Raw genomic sequence first — 10,436 nt, forward strand, 5'->3', positions numbered from 1 at the left:
TAACATTGAAGAAAATTGAAAAGAAAAAAAAGAAAACAAGTAGAAGTCAAGAGAACCAAGTCTGTACCAGCAAAGAATCCAATAGAGTTGTTTGGATTCAGTCTTCATTGTTCTTTACTTGTTCTTTTCTCTACTTTTTGGTTGAACCAATGTACTTCGTTGCCATTAGTTTGTTGTTTGTTTCTTTTTTCTAAGAATGAACTAAACTTGTTTGTAGTTTAGTGAAAAATAATCTAATGGGTTCTTGACTGTTCTTATGAGTTGCTATATAATTGCTGTAGCATATTACTCTAGTAGTTATCATTATAACTGTTATTTCGGTTGACCACTCACTTAATGGTTCAAGTTAAGATAGAGTCGCAAAAGGGCATGTCTTAGTAGATATTATTAGAGTAATACTTGATCTAAAATTGAGTTTCCTGATTAAGTTTATCTTGAATCCCATAAGGGCTATACTTGAAGTTAAGACTTGTGAAGAACTAGAAATAGGCATTCACCTTGTAGGGTTGATAGAATGGATGTTCACAATGCAATGCCTCATGTAGAATAGCAACTGGTCATTGTTAGAATACTTAAAGGTATGCGAAATCCAACACGCGACAACTGAGGATGCAAAATAATTCTGCCCAGTACTGTAGGAATTGTTGTAGCAACTGGTATTAATTTGATGAAAAGCAGTCAGCCCATGAAGAGAGTTTGATCATTCAACTATCTTATTCTCAATTGATTCTTTCACGCAATTTACTTAGTTTATTTTATTACTGCATTTATTTGTCTTATTTCCTTACCATTGTCAATTTTGGTAGTAAACAACTTTGAATTTGTTCATCTTGAAATTAAGGTAGATAGCACTATTGTGATTGTTGTAGCATTTATGATAACATCAATCCCTGTGGAGACGATCTTGAATACTTATCACTTTATTACTTGTGTGTACACTTGCACATTGACACCAATAACAATTGAGTTAAAATTTACCAACACTTGTAGTAATTAGAAAATGAGTATAACAAGCCGAAATTAATTGTACCTTTGATGTAGCGAAGGATTCTTTTTGCAGATTTAAATGGGTGGTCTTTGGATTCTCCATATATTGACTCACAAGTCCAACAACATAAATGATGTCTGGTCTTATGCATGTCAAATAACGTAGGCTTTCGACCAAACTTTTAAAAAATGTTGGATCTATATCTTCACCTTCATCGTATTTGGATAACTTGACTCTGCATTCCACTGGCGTGCTTATAGGCTTACAATCATTCATCTTAAACTTCTTGAGAATCTCTTTTGCATAGCTTTCTTGGGAGATAAATATCCCTTCTTCCTTTTGCTTGACTTCAATGCTGAGGTAATATGCAATCAGTCCGATGTCAGTCATCTCGAATGCTTTGATCATCACTCTCTTGAACTCTTCAAACAAGCTTTGATCACTTCCAGTGAAGATGAGATCATCCGCATACAGGCACACAATTAAAATGTCTCCATATTTTTCTTTAACGTAGAGAGCATGTTCATATGGGCATTTGGTGAAGCCGTTCTCTTGAAAATACTTGTCAATTCTATTATTTCATGCCCTAGGAGCTTGCTTTAACTCATAAAGAGCTTTCTTCAATCTCAAATCTTTGTCTTCGTGTCCTTTCACTACATAGCCTAATGGTTGTTCGATGTAAACTTCTTCTTCAAGAAATCCATTCAAGAAAGTAGACTTTATATCCATTTGAAAAATCTTCCATTTGCTCTGAGCAGCCAAGAAATAATAAGTTTAATAGTTTTAAGTCGGGCTACATGAGCAAATACCTCGTCGTAGTCTATGCCAGCCTTTTGACTATGGCCTTTTGCATCTAGCCTCGCCTTGTACCTTTTAATTTCTCCCTTCACATTTCTTTTCGTTTTATACACCCATTTGACACCGATCGCCTTGTGACCTTTAGGAAGAGTAGTAAGCTCCCAAGTATAATTCTTCACACTGGCTTTGATTTATTCATCCATTGCAATTCTTTTTTTCTCATCTAGTGCAGTTTCTTGGAAGTTGACTGGCTTACAATCAACAAAGAGGCAAAAAAGAGTGAGATTATCATGTCTCTTAGTTACCTCATAGAGATCTTGAAGACTCCTCGTACGTTCTTCGGTTCTTTCATTTAAGAAAGATGGCGGTGAATCTCTATGTATGGTTGATGCTGGTGAGATAGGTAGAGTAGCTAGCTCGTTGTTCTTCTACTTGTTTTATCTGTGTATGATCATCTTCTTCTATGGGAAAGAAGTTGAAGCCATCCATACCAGAGCCAAAATCTCATTCTCCTTTTTCATAAAAAAACTACATCTCGACTGATCACGATCTTCATGTTATTTGGATTGTAAAGCTTGTATCCTTTAGAGTTGTTTTCATAGCCGATGAAGATGAACTTCTCACTTTTGTCATCCAGCTTGGCTTTTCTTTGTCTAATATATGTACATAGGCAATGCTTGCGAAAACTCTCAGCTCGAGTGGCTTCTGAGCTCTTGAGTTTGACTCCTTTGGAAATCTCTTTCTCAACTGCTTGCCAAGTTAAACATCCTTCACAAAGTTGATAAGGGTGATTGATGTATGGTAAGCCTTTCACCATCATCTTCTTCTTGGATAGTAGCTTCAGTCCTTAAAAGTTGAGATGCCTATATTGAAGATGTCAAATCCAGGATGGATCTTTGTGACAGGGTTTGAGACATTTTGCAACATCATTTTGAATATTTAAAGGAAACATTCAATTCTTCGACATTTTCACCTCTGTAATTAGATTTCCTTTGTCATCTCTTAGAAAACGACTACAAACTAAGGATGTTACTTTTCATATTGGGCACATAGTAAACATTCGAAATTATTTGGTGGCTACCATCTTTTGCATGCAAAAGAATGTTACCTTTGTGCTTTACTGGTACTTTTGAATCATTTCCAAAAGCGACACTACCATTCAAAAATTCATTTAGTTCCACGAACATGCTTTTATTTCCGCTCATATGATTGCTAGCACCTGTGTCAAGATACCATGTATTTTCTTGACTTCCACTTGTGTCATTGCGTGCTAGTAAAATGGTGCTATCTTCACCATTTTTCTCTTCAACACAATTCACTCTCTCATCAATTGTGGCACTTGGAGCTCTACATTCTGAAGCATAATGCCCAAACTTTTGACAATTATAGAATTATACTTGGGATCTATCATACCTCGATCTTAGATTGCCTCTGCCTCGTCCTCTAGTTGAGCTTTCTCCTTTGGCATAATTTGAGTTGTTGTTGAAATTCCAACCTCGTCCATGACCACGACCTCTACCTCGTCCTCAACCTCTACCTCAAACATAATGCCTTCTCTTGTTGTCAGAGCTTTCTTCTATTTTCTTTAGATTGACTTCCATCTTGAGAAGTTGTTCTTTAATTCCTTATTTCTTTTTCAGTTTTTCTTCATAGGCTTGGAACCTTCCTTGAAGTTGCTCAATCGTCATATCTTCTAAATCTTTTGTTTCCTCAATTGTCACAACAATATGGTCAAACTTCGAGTCTACTAATCGAAGTATCTTTTCAATGATCCTTACCTCTTTTAACTCATCGTCATTTCTTTTTAATTCATTAGAAACAGTCACAACCCGAGTAAAGTAGTCAAAAATTAACTCTGATGCCTTCATGTGTAAGGACTCAAATTCTCCTCGTAATGTTTGGAGACGAACATTCTTAACTTGCTCCGCTCCTTTGTAAGAGGTCTCTAGCTTCTCACATGCTTCTTTTGAGGAGGTTGCACCAACAATCATTTCAAAAGCATCTTCATCTAATGATTGAAAGATAAGATACTTTACTTTATTCTCTTTCTTCTTCAAGTCTTTTAAATTCTCTTTCCGCGCTGTAGTTAAAGTGGCTTCATTTTCTGGCATTTGTAGCAAAAATAAATGATTACAGAGCCCCATAGTATATCATTAATTATTTTTTATTCTCTTATCTACTATTTTCTCTCTTACAGTTAATATGAATCGATTAATTGTGAGCTTTAAAAATTTAATCTTGTTTGTAATCATTAAAATTAACATTATGAATACATATATGTTAACAAGCTATTCCTCACAAACCTCACAAAGAATGACCCACACACTTAGAAAATATTTATATGTAAGAGCATACGGGCACGTCATGTGCACCCAATAGAGCCTTTATTTTAATACTCCAATTGTCGAACTTACTTCCCTTTACTTGTGGAACCTGGAATGACATCATGCCACCATTTACCATAATTCACAAACTGAGCGAGAATATGGAGATTTTGAATGCACGGATGAATTCGGAACATTGAAAAACCTTGGGAGGAACTCGAGTAAATTTTCAATCAACAGTCAACGCCGGTCAAAGGTCAACGATGGTAAACGGTCAACGTTTCTGCTTAGTTGACTTGGCTCAGTGGCTTGGGTCAGCTCGGTTCGACTTGGTCTGGTTTGCCTCGGCTTGGCTTGGTTCGGTTTGGTTTGACTTGGTTCAACTCGGTGAGTCGAGTCAGCTTCAGAATAGAAAAATTCTCGTTCGGTCTCTGATCGAGCTAATTTTTGCAGCGTCGTGTTACTCTCGTTGTGATCTTTGATTTGATATGATATACGACTATATATAAGTTTACACACCATACAATGTTCGTTGACGATTCTCAAAATATTGACGATTCTCAAAATATTTCTGATTAAACAAAATTTTATCGGACCTTCAATAAGATATATTATTAAAAAAATGACAACCTTTATAATTATAGTCTTTTTTATTCAATTTATTGGGAATTGTTGGATTGACTGTGTTAGGAAAGGCTTTAATTTATTTTCTTTGAACAAAATTAATTAGTCATTCCCGAATTGAAAGGCTAGTCGGACGATTAATCAAACAAAATACAATTCATTTTCACAATCATTTTCTAAGCTGTTTGTCTTTTTTAAATGTTCGTGGACGATTCTCAAAATATAGCTAATTAAGCATAATTTTATCTTCCACAAGATATATTCACTGATAACCTTCGTTCCAAATGAACAAAAGAAAATTGACAATCTTAATTATGGTACTTTTTTATTCAATTTATCCGGAATTCTTGGATTGATTGTATTGGATAAGCCTTTAATTTCATTTCTTTGAACAAAATTAATTAGTCATTACCGAATTGAAAGGCTAGTCGGGCAATTAATTAAACAAAGTACAAATCATTTTCACAAGCATTTTCTAAGCTACTTGTCTTTATTTATATGTTCGCACCATTCTCAAAATATTGCTAATTAAACATAATTTTATCTTCGATAAGATATATTAGGTTTTTTTTTTTTAACGTATCAACTCACAGCATAACATCAGTATACTTTTGTGTAGGTTATACAGTTGGCGTTTTCAGGAGTTAAACCCTCATTTTAAGATCACAAGAGGAATGAATAGAAAGTACTAAAAGCTTTCAATAACTTGTGCAAACCACGAGCATTCAAGTTACCAATAACATTGTGTCAGTTGGCGCTGAGTTCTATGGAACAAAAGCTACATAACTGGCTCAAAATATTCGTCCCCTATATACCCACCTTGTAAAGCCATTCTCACGTTTGTCTCAAGACAAGCTGGGCTATCCCTCAACAATTCAGCAGCATCATGATTAAGGGGGTCCTCATGATTTGGTTCCGTGAAAAGATGATATAATCCATAAATAATAGTGTTTATGTTGAGGACAGGCTTCCAATCTTCTCGTAAGACATTGAGGCAAACATTTCCTTCCAAGTCAATATTTGGGTGGTAGACCTTGGTCTTACACTTAACCTTTGGTGCGTCATGTGGATAAATAGGGGGAACTTCAAAAGAGAACACAAATGTGCCATTTTGATAATATCCTTCATCAGGTTTAATTGAGACCTCAAAATTCATTAAATCATCCTGGCCGTTGGGGAATGATATTTTGCAAGCTTCGGGTAGGTTCAGCTCAGTGATATCTTTGTGAAGACGCAATTCCCCAGCGCATTGCTTTTTAACAGGTGTACCTCCTGTGTTATTCTCAGCATCTTCTTTCTGTTTTTCCTTTACTTTAAATAGTCGAATCATATCTCCTACAACTGTTTGAGCAAAAACCTGCGCAAAGAGAAACACCAAACAGAGAAATTGACGGGGGGAAATGAATGAATTGATTTAACCCACGAGAGAAGAGAAGAGATTATCGGGTGGTTTTGTGGAATTTGAGAAAAGAAGAGAGAGAGAATGAGTGGCAGTGGCAGATGACAGATACGTCATACGTGGACCCTATTTCCGCAGTTGCAGCTACACCCCACTATGGTCTTCGATAAGATACAACCTTCTATTTGAAAAAAACAAATTAACAACATTATTAATTATAATCTTTATTTAATCAATTTATTGGGTATTGCTGGATTGATTGTATTAGGCAAGGCTTTAATTTCGTTTCTTTGAACAAAATTAACTAGTCATTGTGGAATTGAAAGGCCAGTCCAACGATTAATTAAACAAAATACAAATCATTTTCACAAGTATTTTCTAAGCTATTTGTCTTTATTTATGTGTTCGTTGACGATTCTCTAAATATTGCTGATTAAACTTAATTTTACCTTTGATAAGATATAATTGATAACCTTAATTTATAGTCTTTTTTATTTAATTCATCGGGAATTGTTGGATTGATTGTATTTAGGAAAGGAATTCTACATGGAAGTTCCCATCACAATCCACACAGCGGTAAAAAGAGGCCACGAAAGACTTGTCACTAAAAAATTATAATTGATAATACTTGAGGGAAAATCAGTTGAAAAAATATAAATATATCTTAGATATCAAGCAAAAATCAGATGGAAGAAAGCCATAAGTTAAAGTAGAGGCATCTAAATGAAATTGTGCCTGTACGTAGAGATGAATTGCTGAATAATAACTCTATTATTATTGGTCCTGAAAATTCATTGTTTGAAATCGATCGAGAAAATAGATTTTGGCTCAAATTTATTTAGTTTGATTTCATTGTGTAAGGAAATAATATCACATCAGCTGAAAATAAATTTTGAGGTAACTTTTGAGTATGATTGTCTCACATTTTTTGTTATCTCTTCTAAAATTAATTGCCAATCTCTTCTTTCTTCTCTTCTTAGTTGAACTTTAACCCTAACTTGAGACGGAAAAAAAAATCGAGTAAACCCAATCTAGGCCTATTTAATAATTATGTTAAATTTATGACCCGTATTTATTCATTTATGTTGTGTTTGTGTTGGATAATCGGGTTACGTCAAAATTTCCCAGCTCTAAGAAAACATTCATTCATGTTGTGTTTTATAGTAAACTATTTAGAGTAGCTGTCACTGGACATGCGGTCGTATACTCAAGTCATCACCACCATTGGGACAACCAAAAAATTGATGGGTTAGTGAAGAAATACTTTAGAACAAGTCTTAACTCATTATATTTTACCTTAATTTCATCAGAATTGAGCGCGACAATAAATTAAATAAGGGAAATTGAAATCCGATTTTGCAGGGAAGATTTGTTTGTTAAGTACACGGTTTTGTTTCTGGCATTAGCTAACATTTAATCATTCTCTGGTAAAATGCAAAAGTCTGCATCTTAGAATAGTTATATTGTTAGACATTGCTCTAACTCAAGTTTTTCGATTGACGCCTAAATATTGTATTTCAAACCGGTGTGGCCTACATTATATCACTGACTAATTTTACCGTATTAATGCAATTTCCTAAGCTTCCGGGGCGGGAAAATAAACACAAAAGGCAACGACCGGTATGTGCTATTAAACCTTTCCTTACAAATACTCAAAAACATAAATTCATACTGTGATAAAATATCAGTCTTAATGAATGACTTGAGGCAGGATGGCTATTAAGTCTTTCTTTATTAACAGACACCCAAAAACTAACAAGACAAGAATATGATTAAAGGTCATTCTTTATCCATAAGTTTAGATAGTAAGAATTAACAAATAATTTATGCTAAAAACTTTAAGGCCAGATATAATTAATATGAACTTGGCCTCTTATTGATGGAATTTATCAATTAGTCAATTTTTTTTTTCAAAAAAAAAAGTTGGCAATGTTAAATCAATTTTTTCACTAACCAATTGATGAATACTACATCCTTTGATATTATTTTTTAGAATAAAAAATTGGGATATATAGCCTATATAAAATTAGAGTGACACTACTGGCACCCCTCTATTTTTCTTATAAAACTGCTCTTGTTATGCATTTAAAGTTTTATCCCTTATATTCTAAATTGAATTAGATGTAAAATCTTATCTAATTAAATTCACATATGATTTTTATCTCTGAAAATTTTCTTCACTAAAAGCTCTTAAAACTTACAATTTTCTTTTTTAAGAAAAAGGTTAATTGTAAAAGAGTAAGAATTTGGTGTAGATTAACTTTTTTGACTTAACAATTTATTTTTGTAGGAAAGATAATTTTGTAAAGGAAAATTATCATTCGTATACCTTAAATGTGCGTTTTTATAAAAAATACTACAATACTTTAAGGGTGTATCAATCGTCCACTTTAAATTCACAAAAGTTATCTGCCGACCACTAAACCATTAGCTGCCGTTTGAAAGTTAACGGAACTATAGTGAATGGACGATTTTATCCTTAAAAGTTATCACTTGTATACCGTTAAAATCTTTTATTATCACATATATACCCTTAAATTATCACTTATATCATATGAAAAGACCAGATTACCCTTCGGACATCATCATGTTTAAACGGTAACTAACGGTTTGGTGGACGGTAGATATATTTTGTCAACTTAGGCTGGACGACTGATATACCCTGAAAGTGTTGTAATAAATTTAATATCGGAATAAACTAAGAGTATACGATTGATAATTTCCCTTTTGTAAAAGTTTCATAAATTCCTAATAAGTTTATTAGAATTCTAGGGGATAACTAAGCCTTGTGTGTATTTTATACATATTTATTTTGAAATGGAATGTCATAAACTAAAAAAGAATATAACTAAAACAAATAGAAAATTTGTAATAAATTTAAGCGCATGGGACAAAATATTGGGCTGTTATCAGTAGTCATCGCTACAAAAAAGAAGGAACTTAAAGTGGGGGTGGTTGACGAGAAAGAACTAAAAGGGGGTTCAAAGTGAAGAAGGAGACCATCTGACATGGGCCTATGGAGGAAACAAAAGACAAATATTAGCTAATGGAGGGGTATTAATAGCACCACTCATAAAATTAATGTCAATGAATAGTTACAAAAAGATAGAAGTTACGGCCATCAATGTAAACATAAATAATGTAATTAGAAAACTTTGCCTTCCACGAAAAGACTTGGGCAGTGTTTGGGACAGCTATGTTTCCACAACATAGCTGCTCCAACCCTTATGTCCTAGAAAAATTTTCTTCAAATATAAGAGTGAAGCAGCTTCGGTGTGGTGGTGTAGTTTCCCCAAACGCATCCTTGGTGGTAAAAAAATTATACTCCAATTAATACTTGTCACAAAAAAAATTGTAATTGATATTATTTGAGCGAAATCAGATGAAGAAATATTAATATATTTTAGATATCAAAGGAAAATCAGATGGAAGAAAGCCGTAATTTATAATTGTTTTATAATAACTAAATATACAGGGATTAAATGCAATTTTGCTGGTTCATCGTGATGAATTGCTGAATAATGATTATATTATTGGTCCTACAAATTCTTTGTCTGAAATTGATCGGAAAAAAGATTTTGGCTCAAATTAGTTTAGTTTGAGCTCATCTGCGTTAGGACATAATCTCACATCGGCGGAAAATTAATTTCGAAGTAACTTTTGAGTATGATTATATATCTCTCTTCTCCTCTCACCTGTTGACTGTGATCAATAGAGTTCGGAAGTTAAAAAACAGGCACACAAAACATGGATGATAAAGGCAACAACGGGTAATCAAAGAAAAATATGACAATTGCAAATTATCCAGAGAGGAATTGAGAATTTTTCAAATAATTAGGGCTCATTTGGGATTTTTTCTTGGGTGGTTCAAAAGCAAATTAGAGAAGCTAAAAATTGATCTATGTGTCTGGTAATTCTTTCAAATCACTTTTGATAAAATCAAACCAAATTTTGGAAAGTAAGGAATGAGATGAAATACTAAGTAGGCAACCCAAGAGAGGGGGTGAATTGGGATATTAAAAATTATTCAATTCTAAAAACAAAACTCAATGCAAATCTAAAACGAATTTAAAGCAATAACAAATAAATCAATCACAATGTAAAAAGATAAGGGAAGAGAGATTCAAACACAAGGATTTTTATGTGGTTCGGCAATCCCCGCCTACGTCCATGCCTCCAAGCACATCGAGCTTGAGGATTTCACTATCCAAGCCTCCCAAGGCCTCAAACGCTTACAATTGACTTACAAAGTATCAATGGACCTTTACAACAAGAGATTATCCCCAATCTTTTAACCCAAGTG

General features: G+C 33.7%; 1 protein-coding gene across 1 annotated transcript; it reads right to left on the reverse strand.

Moving 5' to 3' along the window:
* Positions 1 to 5,321: 5,321 nt before the first annotated feature.
* On the reverse strand, positions 5,322 to 6,296 carry LOC127902044 (NEDD8-conjugating enzyme Ubc12-like). The gene is made up of 2 exons (XM_052440426.1): positions 6,158 to 6,296; positions 5,322 to 6,075 (listed from the first exon to the last, which is right to left on the reverse strand). Exon 2 carries the CDS (start codon positions 6,062 to 6,064, stop codon positions 5,513 to 5,515), a length of 552 nt encoding a protein of 183 aa, XP_052296386.1. The 5' UTR covers positions 6,065 to 6,075; positions 6,158 to 6,296; the 3' UTR covers positions 5,322 to 5,512.
* Between the last annotated feature and the right edge of the window lie 4,140 nt (positions 6,297 to 10,436).

The sequence above is a fragment of the Citrus sinensis genome, chromosome 5 (genome assembly GCF_022201045.2).
Source record: "Citrus sinensis cultivar Valencia sweet orange chromosome 5, DVS_A1.0, whole genome shotgun sequence".
In the NCBI taxonomy this organism is placed as follows: Eukaryota; Viridiplantae; Streptophyta; class Magnoliopsida; order Sapindales; family Rutaceae; genus Citrus; species Citrus sinensis.

Excerpts from the sequence above, each read along its gene's own strand:
- LOC127902044 (XM_052440426.1), bottom strand. The coding sequence starts at position 6,064 with ATGATTCGACTATTTAAAGTAAAGGAAAAACAGAAAGAAGATGCTGAG.